The 16,277-nt window shown below is 34.9% G+C and overlaps 2 protein-coding genes across 4 annotated transcripts; one reads left to right on the forward strand and one right to left on the reverse strand.

The window, feature by feature from the left end:
* The first annotated feature begins 342 nt into the window (after positions 1-342).
* LOC122047737 (peroxisomal fatty acid beta-oxidation multifunctional protein-like) lies at positions 343-11,337 on the forward strand. Its single transcript, XM_042609191.1, has 18 exons — positions 343-606; positions 791-862; positions 1,109-1,171; positions 1,270-1,326; positions 1,438-1,505; positions 1,582-1,663; positions 1,747-1,802; positions 2,126-2,428; positions 2,834-2,920; positions 4,992-5,166; positions 5,333-5,454; positions 6,323-6,486; positions 7,734-7,988; positions 8,789-8,910; positions 8,992-9,113; positions 9,909-10,057; positions 10,253-10,391; positions 10,893-11,337. Exons 1-18 carry the CDS (start codon positions 513-515, stop codon positions 10,938-10,940), a joined length of 2,178 nt encoding a protein of 725 aa, XP_042465125.1. The 5' UTR covers positions 343-512; the 3' UTR covers positions 10,941-11,337.
* A 462-nt stretch (positions 11,338-11,799) lies between these two features.
* On the reverse strand, positions 11,800-14,224 carry LOC122047738 (transcription factor bHLH68-like). Of its 3 annotated transcripts, none has more exons than XM_042609192.1 (8): positions 13,916-14,224; positions 13,546-13,804; positions 13,355-13,450; positions 13,221-13,286; positions 13,078-13,143; positions 12,787-12,849; positions 12,365-12,415; positions 11,800-12,271 (listed from the first exon to the last, which is right to left on the reverse strand). In XM_042609192.1, exons 1-8 carry the CDS (start codon positions 14,080-14,082, stop codon positions 12,125-12,127), a joined length of 915 nt encoding a protein of 304 aa, XP_042465126.1. In that variant the 5' UTR covers positions 14,083-14,224; the 3' UTR covers positions 11,800-12,124. The 3 variants fall into 3 exon arrangements, with proteins under 3 accessions (XP_042465126.1, XP_042465127.1, XP_042465128.1); XM_042609193.1 differs by having other exon boundaries at positions 13,355-13,435; positions 13,916-14,222; XM_042609194.1 differs by lacking the exon at positions 13,355-13,450.
* Between the last annotated feature and the right edge of the window lie 2,053 nt (positions 14,225-16,277).

Below are 16,277 nucleotides of genomic sequence, written 5' to 3' on the forward strand. Positions count from 1 at the left end.
CTTTCCTAGTATTACGTGCCCAGCTAGGTCGTTCATCATGTCCAGCAGATGGATCCATCTGAACCGTTAACGGTTCTGAATTTTTCCATCGAACGGTCATGATCGACTAGTATAGTGCTGGTACCAAAATTTGCTGTTGTTGTTATGGGTTTACTCAAACAGGCGTCAGGAATGCTTCATTCACATGTGCTCTCGCAATACCTTTAGTTACCTAGTTCTACCTATGTTTTGGCCATGGATTTGCCAACCTAATCATGCCACGTAGATAGCGTACTCTTATGAAAGACTAGTTCAGGATGAAGTTACCGGAGTTGAGTATCGAGATAAATATCGTCGGTTGCGGCCATTTAGGCAAGTCTTGCTCCCATCCGCTTGCTGCCCTTTGATCGCGCTTTCTCGCTCCTCTCGATCTCGACTTGGAATTGGATTGGCGGAGATCTTTGCAGCGATTCGGCAGAGGCTTGGAAGCTAATTTTGGAGGGCAGGTTTCGATTCCTTTCTCGATCTGATTGATGGCTTCTATTCGGGTGACCATGGAGGTTGGGGGCGATGGAGTGGCGATCATCACTATCTGCAACCCGCCGGTCAATGCTTTGCATCCCACGAGTATGTTCCAGTTACTTTTTGTTTACCTTTCCGTGTTTGTGGATCTGACTTGTTTTAATATTTTAATAATTTTTCCAAGATCAGTAGCTTCTTGGTTGGCGATTTTGTTGATAGTTACGCTTGTACTTTTTTTTGTATTTTTTTTTATATATGGATAATATTGATCGTAGTTGGATTTTTGTAGTTATTGCTGGGTTGAAGGAGAAATATTCGGAGGCGGTGAAAAGAAGTGATGTTAAAGCAATTGTCTTGACTGGTGAGACTTGGCACTCTAGATTTTTTTTTCAGTCTTTTGTTATCCTCATTTTTTTTTATTTTAACATCTGTAGCTGAAGAGTTTTCTGTAGATATAGTCAACAATTTTGAACTCGCTGATTGTGCAAGCGTTCTCGTTTATGAAATTTGATTATCACGCTAGAGTTGTTCTCAGTGTCTCTTGCATACTGAGTTTTGTTTCTTATATATGTGGATCTGATGCTGTTGGCAATTTCTTTTCTAACAGGTTATGGAGGCAAGTTTTCTGGTGGTTTTGATATCAATGTTTTTGCTGAGATTCATAAATCAGGTGACCATATATAAAAGAAATAACTTTAAATTTGTCTTTTATGGGCATATGGACGAGTGAGGAATCAGTGTTTTCACTAGTGTAATTGTTATTTTCAGGGAATTTATCACATCTACCAGATGTATCTGTTGAACTCGTGGTTAATATTATGGAAGGTTGCTGCTACGTAAAGCTTCTTTTGTTTTTGGTTAAATTGCTGCTACTTAACTACTTATGATATGCACCAACTCAAGGAATTAATATTTAAATATTCTATTGGTTTACAGATGCTCCAAAGCCATCTGTTGCAGCCATCCAAGGGCTTGCACTTGGTGGTGGTCTCGAGCTAGCCATGGTTTGTGCTATTTTACTTTACCAGTTGATATATACTTTCCAACCTACTTGCTATATGAATAACAACTGTTGTGCAGGGTTGTCATGCACGAGTTTCTACTCCAGAAGCTCAACTTGGATTGCCAGAGTTGACTCTTGGTGTCATTCCTGGATTTGGAGGTGAGATATTCCATGTGTCACTTGACCTTTTTATGTTAGCCTGTTTGTCATCGTCTCACTGTAACTTCTCTATGCTCAAAAAGGCACACAATGTCTTCCAAGGCTTGTTGGGCTGCCAAAAGCACTAGAAATGATGCTGGTAAGTTGATCAATTAGTTAATATAATTTGGTGTTTTTGATGTACCCATGCTTGTCTAGATGTATCTCTTCATTCCTTAGTTTCTCAGAAGGAAGAATTGATTTTGGCTTTTTATTTCTGTCAAATTCTATAAAGTTAAATTCTTTTTCTTTGCTTTGCCTTAGCAAGTTGTATATGATGCTTTGTAGTGTGGTGGGCCTTCAATATATTTATTGATTTGGATGATAAACATCGCTGTGCTGTATTGGTTATGTATATTACTTCATTTATAACTGGCATAGTGAATTACTGATTAAAGCCTTATTACTAATGCTTCAATCTAGCAATCAAAATCAATCAAAGCAAAGGAAGGGGAGAAGTATGGTCTCATTGATGCTATTGTTTCATCTGAGGATTTGCTCAAAGTTGCACGAGTATGGGCGTTGGAAATTGCTGAACGGCGTAGACCATGGATCAGTTCTCTTCGTAGGACTGATAAAATTGGTTCTCTTTCTGAAGCTAATGAAATACTGAAAGCCGCCAGGAAACAAGTTAAGAAAATAGCTCCTAATATGCCGCAGCACCAAGCATGCCTTGATTCAGTTGAGGAAGGTGTAAAGTTTGGTGGATATGCCGGCGTGCTCAAGGTATGCATGTGACTCTTAAATCAGTATGTAACGTAATGTGCATGGCCACTGGATAATAGGTTATCAGTTCAATGTGCACAGAACACTGTTAATTCCATCTTATTTTGTTGGTCGGCATACATTATAATTGTTGTGTACTTATAGTGTACTGAAGTTAGAAGTAGGTTAGTCAACAAATGAGAACTTCAGTTCTTGATCAGGTTAAGTCTTTTCTGTGAGCGATCTGTTAAAAACTATGATAAACTTTGTGACATGAAAAACCAACTAACTTATGATGCCATTATAACTTTTTCCTCTTGAAAATAAAAAGGAAAACTGTTGCACAACAACTTCAAGGGAGGATACCGTCCTTAAGCTTTTATTAGATACTAATTTTCTCCTTGTCTAATGATAAAACAATATCAGGAAGCAAAGGTTTTCAAGGAGTTGGTGCTTTCAAATACCTCAAAAGGGCTTGTTCACGTCTTTTTTGCACAACGAACTACATCGAAGGTAATTTTGCTTCTATTTCTTTTTACTTGAAGTGCTTTGGTTCCATGTAATTAACATTCTTCCCTGCCGTTCCTATAGTTTGAGGCTTGTGTTTTTCACAATACAAACCTAAAATTGCATGTAGATAATGTGGAAAGAGTCAAATACATTCTTCAACCTTTGCCTTTATGCATTTCATTCTTCAAACTAGTTAATTTTCAAAATCATTGATGATGTATCTCCAGTTCATACTGCTGCACTTACTCTTTAATTTGTGAATTGGCTTGAACTAAATTTTTTACAGCATTTCTTTTTCTCTTTGGAGTGTCATCGTTTGGTGTATGATTAAATCAAAATTGAAGCATTGAAACATACTTTGAGCAATATATAATCATTTTTGTGCTTGTACCAAACATAATTAGCGTATATGCACCACAAGTGAGATTAGATGAAGCTACCAAATCAAGGTTTTGGGAGGACTTAGATAAAATATTACAAAATATTCCACCAAATGAAATGATTTTAATAGGAGGTGATCTAAATGGGCATGTTGGAGTGAAAAATGAGGAATATGAGAGAGTACATGGAAGTTATGGGTTTGGAACGAGGAATGAGGAAGGGAAAACTATATTAGATTTTGCGATAGCATATGACCTTATATTAGCTAATACGTTTTTTAAGAAAAGAGAAGAACACTTAGTCACATTCAAAAGTGGGAATAATAAATCGCAAATTGACTTTCTTATGGTTAGGAAGAAGGATAGAAAGATTTGTAAAGATTGCAAAGTCATCCCAGGAGAAAGCTTAACTACCCAACATAGGGTAGTAGCGTTGGATATACGCCTCAAACATAGTATCAATAGAAAGAAAATATATACAATTCCTAGAATTAAGTGGTGGAAGTTAAAGGATGGGAAACAAAATATATTTAAGGAGAAGGTAGAAGTACAAGCATTAGGTGAAATATACGATGACTTTAATACAACATGGGATAAGATGATATCAAAGTTGAAAATAGTAGCTAAGAGTGTACTTGGTGAGTCAAAGGGACATGCACCATTAAGTAAAGAATCTTGGTGGTGGAATGAGAAAGTACAAGAGAAAGTGAAGGAAAAACGAATAGCTTATAAGGAATTATATATTTGTAAGAATGAGGAAAACTTAAAAAAATATACAATAGTCAAGAAAGAAGCTAAGAAAGTAGTGAGTGAAGCAAAAAATGAAACTTTTGAACGATTATATCAAAAATTGGATACAAAAGAAGGGGAAAGAGATATTTATAGAATAGCTAAAGTGAGAGAAAGGAAAACAAGAGATCTTAGCCAAATAAAATGTATTAAAGATGAATGTAATAGGGTATTAGTAAATGATGGAGAAATAAAAGAGCGGTGGAAGAGGTATTTTCATCAACTTTTTAATGAAGGTTTAGGTGATCAACTTAACTTAGGTAATTTAATTAGGTCAAATGAGCATAGAAATTTTAATTTTTATCGTAGAATTCAAACTTCAGAAGTAAAGCAAACTTTAAATGAGATGCACAATGGAAAAGCCGTTGGACCAGATGATATTCCGATAGAGGTATGGAAGTGCTTAGGGAAACAAAGTATTGAATGACTTACAAAATTATTTAACATGATATTGAAAACGAAAAAAATGCCTGATCAATGGAGGATAAGTACTCTAATTCCCTTATATAAGAACAAGGGAGACATACAAAATTGTGCAAACTATAGGGGTATTAAACTAATGAGTCATACTATGAAACTTTGGGAAAAAGTAATAGAAAAAAGATTAAGGAAGGAGACCACAGTGACAGAAAATCAATTTGGGTTCATGCCTGGAAGGTCGACAATAGAAGCTATACATCTCCTTAGACAATTAATTGAAAAATATCGGGAGCAAAAACAAGATCTACACATGTTTAAGCCGACCCCACCTAGTGGGAAAAGGCTTGGTTGTTGTTGTACCAAACATAAAATTAAAGAGGGAAAGACAATATTTTGTAGTATGATTTACATTTTGAGCAATATCCTTGTTTGTTGTTTAATTGTAGCTTTGATTTACATTTTTGTCATTTAACTGTCTTGAACAGGTACCTAATGTTACTGATATTGGGCTTAGTCCAAGGAAAATAAAAAGAGTTGCTGTTATTGGTGGTGGTTTAATGGGTTCTGGAATAGCTACTGCCCTTATCTTAAGTAATACGTCTGTTATCCTCAAGGAGATTGATTCTAATTTTCTTCAGAAGGGACTGAAAACAATCCAAAGTAAGCTTGTAAATATTGATACAAGTATGCGGCAGCTGTACATATGGATTAAGAGAAATATTGATACAGGGCTAGCTGTTAATGTCACCATTATAGTTCCATTTTTTCCTTCATGAGTATGATAGTTTAATTATACTAAGTGAATTTTCCCGTGTTGCATCTGCAGCTAACCTTGAAGGCCTTGTGAAGAAAGGTTCATTGTCTCAGGAGAAAATGAACAAAGCATTATCACTTGTAAAGGGTGCTTTAGATTACTCAGAGTTCAAGAATGTTGACATGGTTATCGAGGTCACTCTTCTGACTCCTATTTTATTTGATTAGCATTCTATAAATTAAATTAAAGGATATTTCAACAGTTGATAACCCCAATAAATTGGATATCCAATATTAATGATCTATTTAGTTTTCCTCTCTCCTATGTGTAGTGCAAACCGAAAAAGAATATTGGGATAGTAAGAAACTTGAATGCATGGTGCTGGAACTACGTTGATGTAGAAAAAGCGCGTGATTATTTTGTCTTGTGCCCATTTGCATCCTCATAACGTCAACTTTCTCTTCCTCACAATAAATACTCTTTTTGTAGTGCACGCCATCTCATATAACTCCTGTAACAATTAAAGCTTTGTCATTTGAACCGCAAACGTGTCCCATATATCTTCAAATGTTAATTATTTGTGTCTGCTGTCTTCCAATCCTGCCCTCAGGATTGCATCTGAGACTGTTGCAACCTAATTCCACTGTATGTCTTCCCTCTGCAAAAAGTCCTCTTTAGCAATCATCTAAACTTAAAGAAGCTTCTGACCTTCTTTTCACTATATAATAAAATGAAAAAATTGTGCTCTAGTCGCTTGTCAAATGTCCTTTGTTGGGAGAAACAAGCACTGTGATCTTCATCACTATTATAGTCCTAAAATATTTACCTGTTGAATTCTCGAGATAGTACTGCAGATCATAATAACACATCACATTTAAGCTTGTTTTGAGGTTTTAAATAATTGAACTCCTTTTACGATTAGTTAATTCAGGTATCATAATTAACCAATTATTTTGTCCACATCCCACCGCCACCACCATTTTTGTCTCTTAATAGTTGCATTTAAAATTTTTTTATATTTAATTTTCTTATTTTACAATCTTATCTTCATTGATTTTGTAGGCTGTTATTGAAAAGGTTGCACTTAAACAGTCAATATTTGCTGATATAGAAAGGGCTTGTCCTCCACATTGCATTTTGGCAACAAACACATCCACCATTGATCTCAATATTGTTGGTGCCAAGACTCATTCTCAAGATCGAATTGTTGGGGCTCATTTTTTCAGGTTGGTGACAATTGGTCTTGCGGTAGTTTGTGTTCAATAGAGGATTATTTAAGGAATTTATGTTGAAAATAAACAACTGTGAAAATCCTTGACAAAAATGACAAACTAGAAACATAGAGTTACAAAGACCACTTTTACAAATCTTATTTTTGATCTGCCTTTGTTGCATCAAATACTAGCAGTTATCTGTCATCAAAAGCATACTTTGACTATCAAGTTCACTGGTTGAATTATAATTAGATTAGGTTAGTGTATGAATCGAATTCTTTCCCATTGCCAAATTGCTGTAGTCTCTCAGACTTCACAATAGGTCTTGTTTAGGCTAAACTTGGAAGATGAGCACACTTTATTCTGGTTCATTTAGTAAATAGGCATTGTACAAAAAAATTTCATGTAATTATTTTTACTGTTAGTGTTTATAATTTAAAATCATTAATAGATAGGTATCATACTATCGAAGCTATATAGATCTCACTCTGTCGAGTCACTCATTATTGCTCAATTTCAGCGTCAATTCTCGAGCTTGCTGTTATCCTCATTTCCAACTCCACCTCTATGCACCATCCATCCGTCGCTCCTCTATCATCATGCAAATCCTCATGAAGATATTTAGCTTCAACATTCTCCATCCTGAGCTTTGCCTATGTGCTTGTTCCAAACTTCTGTGTCTTTACTATCCCAGGCCTTCTCAAGCTCTGCTTGTGCCAAATCTCTGCCTTATTCAATGATGTTGTGGTAGTTCTCTGTGGGTACCTGATTTCCAGGCAAAGCTTTGATTGGTTTGGACACTAAGGAGGAGAACGAACATATTTCGAGAGTGTAATCCTTTTTTACCTCACAGGAGCAACTTTATGTTATGGAGCAGATGAATCTTCTTTGATTAGGTTTCAAGTAATAAGGCTCCATTTGGAGTTAATATTTTCAAATTAAATCATATTCAAAATAAATTTCATGTAGAGCTTCTTTTTAACTACCTGTGTGTTTGTATACATATATGCATTTCCCATGAATGCCAAACTTTATGAGCTTAATAATCTTATCCTTTATTGTTTCAAGAATATTTTTTCTTACATCAAGTCCTGCTAGAATTGAAGTGGAATCTACACCATGATTTTCACTGCCCATATTTGCAACTGAATATTCTTCAAAAATTTATATGACCTTGTTATTTACTGCATCAATCATGTTTATGCATATGCATAATTGAAGAATCTGACTAGCCATTTGTATTATATCTTATATGGCAGTCCTGCTCATGTGATGCCTCTGCTGGAAATCGTTCGGACAGACAAGACATCCCCGCAAGTAATCCTTGATCTTATGACTGTTGGGAAAGCAATAAAAAAGGTTCCTGTTGTGGTAGGAAACTGCACAGGCTTTGCAGTTAACCGTACATTTTTTCCATATACCCAAGGGGCGCAATTATTGGCCCATCTAGGTGTGAATTTGTTTAGAATTGACAAGGTGGTCACAGACTTTGGTTTGCCAATTGGTCCTTTTCAGTAAGTTTACAATTCTATATTAACATTAATTATTTTGAAAAATTCAACTTAAATGACAGCACTATTTTATGAACAGTGATAATAAGAACAGCTTTCTTCTTTTCTCTTATTTTTTATTTTTATTCTGCCAGCAAAACTTAACTTTCTATAAGTGGTAATATGGCTATTATTATTAACAGGCACAGATGTGTCCATATGCACATACATGTAATATCAAGATACATGCATGCATATACTTGGCGTTCAAATATGATATAAGTCTTCACCTTCTTTATAACATTATAGCCTTGTACATATTGCTTATGCTAATTGTTTACGTGGAAAACTTTCATTCAAGGGGGTAGGTCATTTGCGTGTGTAATGAAAGTACTTGTTTTTAGACTTCATGTTTGAAATTATAGATTACTTCATAGATCTATTACTAAAAAATGAGCAGATGAAAATAGGAAAGGGAGGAAAAAATAATTGGCCTATCAGTTTTGAATTCATCATAATTTGGCAAGAAATTGGAATAGAAATATAACATTTTACATATTGCCACCATATATGGAACAATCTTTAGTGCATAACCAACCAAAAAGGTTTCATATTAATTGCCTGCTGATTTTGCCAAAGCGTTGCCATGGTTGAGATGAATTCTACAATCGTGCTTCCTCTTTTCAAACCACAAGAATCATTATTAAACTAAAATGTGTGTTGTTTGTCTTCTCTTTTGGGTATTTGTCAGTTTCCCTTGATGAAATAATTTCTTTACCAGTGTGATAACTTCCTCGAGTTTTTCCTATCTGTTATTTGAACAGGCTACAAGACTTGGCAGGATATGGAGTGGCTTTGGCAGTGAAAGATATATATGCTTCTGCCTTCAGGGGACGTACATTTGAGACTAATTTGGTTGAATTGCTGGTTAAAAGTGGGCGCAATGGTACAAATCTGTCTCGTTCATCCTAAAGATTCCATCAGCTTGTAATTTCTTTAGCATTTCATGAGGCATTCTTCTTGGCAGGCAAAAGCAATGGCAAGGGTTATTATATATATGAAAAGGGACAGAAGCCTAAACCTGACCCAAGTGTGCAAGCTATCATAGAGGAATCTAGCAGGCTAGCCAATGCCATGCCTGGTGGAAAGGTATTCAATCCCTTCTATCTCAATTTGTAAATATGTGTGTGCATGTATAAATGTTAGCAAAGTGATATTGAAACTAAAATAACTGTTCATTGCCCTGCTAGTCCAGCAATATAAGATGTCACCCATGGAATTTGTAGCCAGTAAATATGTTTATGAGGGAAAGTCCATAGAATGATAAATATGTATGCCCTTAAAAATCGATTAGGGATTGAGCAGAGTAAGAAACTGAACGTGTATAAATATTTCTACACATTACAATCAATTGATGATGTCAGGGCATTTTTGTTCAATAACACTGATGGTTACTCTGTAATCTCTGATTCGAAGCAAGGGTCTCTTTCATATGACAGAAGAAAATCATAAAGAAGATAAAGTAACAAACATTGGAATGAAGCTCAAATCTATTTAAAAAAATAAATTAAAAATGTTCTTTTAAAAACATTATTTATTTATTTATTTTAATCTTTGACAAATAAAGTTGTTAGATTTTTCCTCTTTCTTTTCTTCTACAAGCTTAAATGATAGCATAGAAAATGTTTTACAATAATTTTTTCTATGTTTTTTTTGTCAGCCCATGATGTTTCCTTGTTTTCATTGTACGCTTGTAAATATTAGGAATTTGGTAACCATAGCAGCCAAAATAAGACTGAACCATAGCAGTCAAAGTATACTGGATAAGTTTTCATTGGGGGGATTCTATTTATTCAGTTGACTAGGCTTACTACATATTTATACTTCCATGTGAATTCACTGTTCTTCATCACTAAGTTTAATTTTTATACTGTTTTATTATAGCCTATTACTGTAAGCGACCAAGAAGTTTTGGAGATGATATTCTTTCCAGTTGTGAATGAGGCTTGCAGAGTCATGGCGGAAGGGGTGGTTGTTCGAGCTTCCGACCTTGATATTGCATCTGTTCTTGGAATGAGTTTCCCCAGATACAGGTGAGTTAACTATTCCCATACGTTTGCTCTGTATATCTCTGTGTGCATGTGTATATGTTTGCTCGATATATTTATGTGGACATGTATATCCATTCACATACGCTAGATGGTATACTAAAGTGGACTCATGTAATGATCATTTGACATGGTAGATCCGTAGATGGTTGTGTTCTGATAGTTAGTTTTTGTTTGAAGGGGTGGTATTGTATTTTGGGCCGACTTGGTTGGTTCTGATTACATATATGCCAAACTCAAGAAATGGACTGAGCTGTATGGTGGCTTCTTCAAACCGTGCAAATACTTGGAAGAAAGAGCCGTCAAAAGATTGCCATTGGTAAGAACCTTGCTCGTATACTCTTCATGCTTTGGAAACTAACCATGATTTACATAGGACCAAGATTTACAAGATGTATTTGCAGTAGTTATAGATACTTCATATCAAAGGTTTGAAATATGATTCTGAGCTAGGGTTTCAGTCATCAGCTGTACCAATAGTATGTTGGTGTCATGTTGGACATGCCGACAGTTAGTGGAATTATACCAGCAAAAGATTCATCGTCACAGTTCTTGTTACTCACGGAAGCTCTGTAGTCATTGTATTGCTTGCAGAAGTCTTGTAATGGTCACTTGTGGAGGCTATGACATCTAAAGCTCGACTCTTCATATCGAGGGTTTCAGATTTGTGCCGTCACAATATCCCTGCTGACTCTTCAGCCAGCATGGAATGGATTTTTTAAATCATGCTCCTCCATTGACACCTTTTTTTTTTGGATAGAACCTGCTTGCATACCTGTCTCCGTGGGACTAATTTCGCTCTTTTTTTTTTCTTATTCAGAGCATGATAAACTTATCAGAATCCCAGCAGTCAAGGGCTCGCATGTAATTCGCTGGAGGACCAAGTGTTGACAATAATATCAGTTGGCGTTCCATCTACCATCGCCATCAAGGATGTGTTATTGGTTAGTCAAATAGTGAATGAATGAAACTATCTCCCACTCTTTGTTTCAGACCCAGTGCCGCCTCCAACTAATTCTAAGTTAGCTCGCATCAATTTTATAATGTCAAGCTATTGTCATCGTAGCTCTATAAAGGGTACGAAAAGTGGATTGTTATAGTAAGCTTTACACGCGACTAAGACTAGATACTTTGGACTCAATTGTTTTGTCATCTTGCTCGTCTTTTGGAACTAGGGACCGGTGTAACACATCCTAGGCCTTAGCTAAGGCCTTCGTAATAAATGCTTCAAAATTAATAAATTGGAAAGCAAATTTGGTTTTGAATCATGTTTCAGTTCAAGCATTGCAACATTAGTTAACTCTGAATTATCAGCTAGCTGCTCAGAAACCATATATACCTTTGGCATCAAATTAAACAAGAAACTTCATTTGCTCCACTCTACTCGTTCACGCTCTGTTTTACTCGGTGTGTATGTTGGGTTAAAACAAACGAGGTGCATGTTGGTTTTCCTTTTTCTTTTTAAAAAAATGCAGGTTCGATTTTTTTTTGTTCTTGTTAAATTAAATCCGTAAATTAAACCTTTTGCTGATAAATAAATAATTAGTAAACTTTATACATAATCTAAAATGAATGATTTAAACAAGTGGCGACTGGCGAGCAGTTGGTCAGTAATTAATCCAAACTGAATAATAAGAACAGAAAAATATCATAATTCTGCCAATTAACTTCTCATTGTTGATCGATAGATCACAATATAAAATAATGGTTGCGATTACAAGAGAAGGGGATTAACTTCTTAGTGTTGATCAATCTCATAACTGATATACATCAATGGCATTACCAAATGCCATGGCATGTGTGTATATATATATATCTCATGTAATTAATTAAATGATTAATTAACCTTAATTATATTCAATTCACTGAGGGCAGAGCTTGTTATCAGAATGACTGCTAACGATGTTATGCCCACCCCCATCAGTCCAGTTCTATCCACTCCTCTACGTACTGCAAGCCTCCATGCACGCACGCATGCAAATTACTTGCTCATAAAATTAATTTTCACGTAAATTAGAATTAATAATGGAGTCCCTCCTCCTCCATCTATGATCAGAGTTCTCCACCAAGAGCAGGAGCCCAGAAATCTGCACCATTGTCGCCTCCTACGTGCATGGTGAAGGACACAGGGACAAGACACAGCCCTCGACTCCTCAGGTCCTCGTTAATTTCATCTTCCTCACCATCAGCATCCTTTCCCTGTTAAATAATTTAAACCATCGATCCCTTGATATATATACTTAAATTCCAATTTAATCAAAGTGTATATATAAAATAGACGAGAGTAGCAACCAGATCATGTCGTGATTTGCTTTTGCTCCTGCTGTTTTGAACATTAAAGAGCTGCATAAAATAGGCAATTAGAAACGTACGTACGTAATGAGTGCTTAATTCTCAACAAGGGCAGATCATCCAGATGTGACATGGATAAATACACCCGATCTATATAGCTAATTTTATCATCATTCATTAATTGGATCAGGATGCATGTCTAAACATATTTCAAATTTTTTTTGAATAAAAGTAGTTAATTAATTATCATACTCATACAGCATATGCAAGTTATTTAAGTGCATTTACATATACTATATTGGTGTAACTATATACATCAAAATACAACAAAAAAATCTATATATATATTTTTTGTTATACTTGCACACATGTAAAATCTATAATAATGTCTCCAGAATAATAATTATTCATTAATTACTCACTGGTCGTTGCTGCTGTTGCCTCACGGCCTGCTTCTGCTGGTGCAGGTAGGGCGAGCTCAGAGCCTACAAATTAAGACAAATGTATATATATTTTAAAGAATGGAGATCCATCGATCGAACCTTATGACTTTATAAAATATACTGCATAAAACAAAACCAATACACGATCGACTAGCTACCCCTGGCCTTGTACTGCGTGCGCACCTCCAACTTTTTTGTTTTATAAATCACAGAAAACACTTCGCTCGCTTTCAGTTCCAAAGTTAAAGAGAGAAAGAGAAAGAATTTGACCTCGATTTGACTCTGGAGGAATCTGATGTACCCAATGGCTTCTTGCAATACCGATGCCGTGTCAGTCTAGAATAGAAAGAACAACTCCAGGTCAGTTAAAATTCTTAATCTATAATTAAACATGCAATATATTAATTCCATACCTTGCCAAATGGCGACACTAATTGGTGCAGTGCTGTTATTCTATCCCCTAGCTTCTCCTTCCTCACCTGTAATTTTATCTGATTAAAATATTTAGATTTTGATGAAGCTAATTAAGTGATATATATATCTCAACCTTGAGTGTACTAAATTTCGGAGAGGGAGAGCCTTGAACCCTAGTTCTCTTCAAAGCCGAAGCAGTTTCTGTGCTGTTTCCCTTAATTATCACATACTACGAAATTTCAGAAAACAACTTTTTCATATGATCGTAAAATATCTTCTTCTTCTTCTTCTTCTTTTTTTTTTTGCTCAAATATAATACAATACCTCAGATGAGTTGTTGTGATCTGCAAGTTTGTGTCCGGGCTTGGCTGCGAAATCCAACATGCTGTTGGGGCTGAGACTGGTGGTGACACAGGATCTGGGAGATGAAACTTGAAGAACATTGTTTTGTGTCCATGAGGATGACCCATGGCCACCCTGCACTTGATGGTGACGACACACCACCTGCTCATTTAGCAGTGACTGATCAGCTCCACAGTCATGCTTATTCTTCTGGTCTAGTTCTTCCCCAACAAACCCTCCGCTGGATTGAACAAATTAAGACAACGAAAGTAGAAACCCTAGATCTAACTGATTTATATATGACTGAAATCAAAAATTAAGGGAAAAAAGAAAGTTCAATTTAATTTCTTACAGAAGAAGTTGGCACCATGACTCTGCAGGCAAATCTTGGCCGCCGTGATCACGATCTTGAAGCCACATCTCAGAATTGGAAAGCCGAGGAAGAGCCATGGAGGTGTTGGAGCTCCATTTTGTGGGAGCAGAGCTGCCTTTTCTTCTCCCCTCCATCATCTGCTGCATGCATCGAAGTATTATCGGAGCTGCCTCTCAATTAAGTAAACTTAATTTGAAAGGAAAAAATTAATAATAATCGAATATATAAAATTGATGTTGCTACACTATTTGAGTGAAGAAAAGGTTGGAGACTTTGTTTTCGTGTGCTTTTTAATTTCTCTCGATTGTTAAATCGTCCTCTTCCAATTATTTTTTGGAGTGTTTTTTTTTTCTAATTCCTTTCAGAAAAATATAATATTAATTTCCAACTTTTGGCTCTTTTTAATTGCTTTTGCTTTATGTTAAAGTAGAGGAAAAGGGAGTGGCTGTGCATTCAGACACGGAGTGGGTTGGGACTTTAATTGAGGGGTCGAAGTGCATAATCGACGACAATTATCGTTAATGACAATAATTAGGTCATAGCTAGGGTTGGCAAGGGTAGGTTTAGGTATTTAGATTATAGGAAAGCAGAATTTAATCTTCGAGATGCCAACTAAATTTACTGGTCGAGTGGAATAAAGGACTGACACGATGAGACACGAGGGTTAACAAAAGAGAGGATAAAGGCGTAAAGCTACGGCTCATAATTGAGAGAAAAGATGATTGCACTGTGGCAAATGTGTCTATATATATATTTATTTTTGATACAGTTAAAATCTAGTTAATTTTTTTAATTTCTCTCATCTTCGTCTAATAATTTTTTTCTCTCGTTTGATTATATGCAATAATTAATTTTTTAAAAAAATAGCATCATCTTGGTATTAGTTTTTAAAATGACACTAAGGCGGTGTTAGTCGTGTCGGCACCATCAAACCGGCACCATCCACATTGATGCTGGTGGTGCTGACACTATTTTAGTATTGGTTTGTAAAAATCAACATCCTAAATCTTAAAACTAGCACCCAACATTACATTGATGTTAGTTCTTAAAAATCAACACTAAGATGATGTTGGGTACTGGTTTTAAAATACTAACAATAACTTGGTACTAATTTTTAGAAACCAGCAACACCTAATCAACACAAGGTAATGCTATTTTTTAAAAATAAGATCATAATGATTGTTACATGTTATTAAAAGAGAAAGGAGAGAAAATTTTATTTTAATAAAAGAAGAAAGAGAGCAAAATTATTGTATACAGATGAGAAAGATTAAAAAAATTAGATTTTGATTATGTCTGATATGTCGTCCACAATCATTCAGCTAAGGATGTGCAAGATATATATGTTGTTGTTACAGGCAAATATATATATATATATATATATATATATATATATATATATATATATATATATTACTGAACCATGTAATTCTCAAATAGGTATCATATTTTTGAAATATCTTGCTTTTTCTTTATAAAGAACTCTCAATGATTTCAACCTAAAATCAATATTCTTTTAAAAATATTCTTAATATATTTATGTCTCGGATTTAAATTTAATAATGTAAATTGAGAATATTAAAATTTTAAACTTACAAAACTTAATAAAATTTATCTTAAGCATTTTCTAGAACTCTCTTGATTCACAAAATATTAAACTTCACTTTTGAATTTTTGAACGGTATACGTCAATCAATAAATTTTGAACCAAACTGACTACTAGACTAAAATTTTTTTGAATCATTTCAAAAATATATTTAGATCCTTATATTAAGAACAGTAAAATTTTAAATTAGTAGAAAAAGAATTTAGAAATGTACTATCGATTCATGTTAAACAAAAACATAGATCTGATAACATAAATCAAGAAGATTTTCAAAAGTATAATATTTTTCATAATGAAATTAAAACTATATATTATATTTTGTCAGATGTTAATTATTATAATTTAAGAAGAAGAAAAAATGAAGGATTCTTTTGTCTCGTAGTGGTCACTGGGTTACGTTATTCCTTTCGGTTCGACTTCGAGGCCGAGTAGGACGGTTTGGAGCCTAAAATCCTGGAGGTAGAACAGAGACAACAGAAAGCTTCTCTTTACAGTTAAGCTTCCAAGGCATGCAATAAAAATTCAGTGTTTTATTCATCTCATTTTCTATGGCTTTTGTCTTCTTTCTTTCTTTCCTTTTTCAATAAAGCTCAAGTTTTTTGAGATCAATTAATAAAACGTTCCAAGCTCAAAGAATAAAAATTCCCTGAATGATGAAATAATTGCTCTCTAACTGGCTTCTTTTAAGAAGCTCCAGTAATGTCACTTGTCTCTTTGTACTTGAAGCTGAATCCA

This window comes from Zingiber officinale, chromosome 2B (genome assembly GCF_018446385.1).
Source record: "Zingiber officinale cultivar Zhangliang chromosome 2B, Zo_v1.1, whole genome shotgun sequence".
Taxonomy (NCBI): Eukaryota; Viridiplantae; Streptophyta; class Magnoliopsida; order Zingiberales; family Zingiberaceae; genus Zingiber; species Zingiber officinale.

Excerpts from the sequence above, each read along its gene's own strand:
- LOC122047737 (XM_042609191.1), top strand. The coding sequence starts at position 513 with ATGGCTTCTATTCGGGTGACCATGGAGGTTGGGGGCGATGGAGTGGCG. Across the intron at positions 2,429-2,833 it reads GATATGCCGGCGTGCTCAAG|GAAGCAAAGGTTTTCAAGGA; the intron begins GTATGCATGTGA and ends AAACAATATCAG. Across the intron at positions 7,989-8,788 it reads TTGCCAATTGGTCCTTTTCA|GCTACAAGACTTGGCAGGAT; the intron begins GTAAGTTTACAA and ends TTATTTGAACAG.
- LOC122047738 (XM_042609192.1), bottom strand. The coding sequence starts at position 14,082 with ATGCAGCAGATGATGGAGGGGAGAAGAAAAGGCAGCTCTGCTCCCACA. Across the intron at positions 13,805-13,915 it reads TCATGGTGCCAACTTCTTCT|CGGAGGGTTTGTTGGGGAAG; the intron begins GTAAGAAATTAA and ends TGTTCAATCCAG. Across the intron at positions 13,451-13,545 it reads ATCACAACAACTCATCTGAG|TATGTGATAATTAAGGGAAA; the intron begins GTATTGTATTAT and ends GAAATTTCGTAG.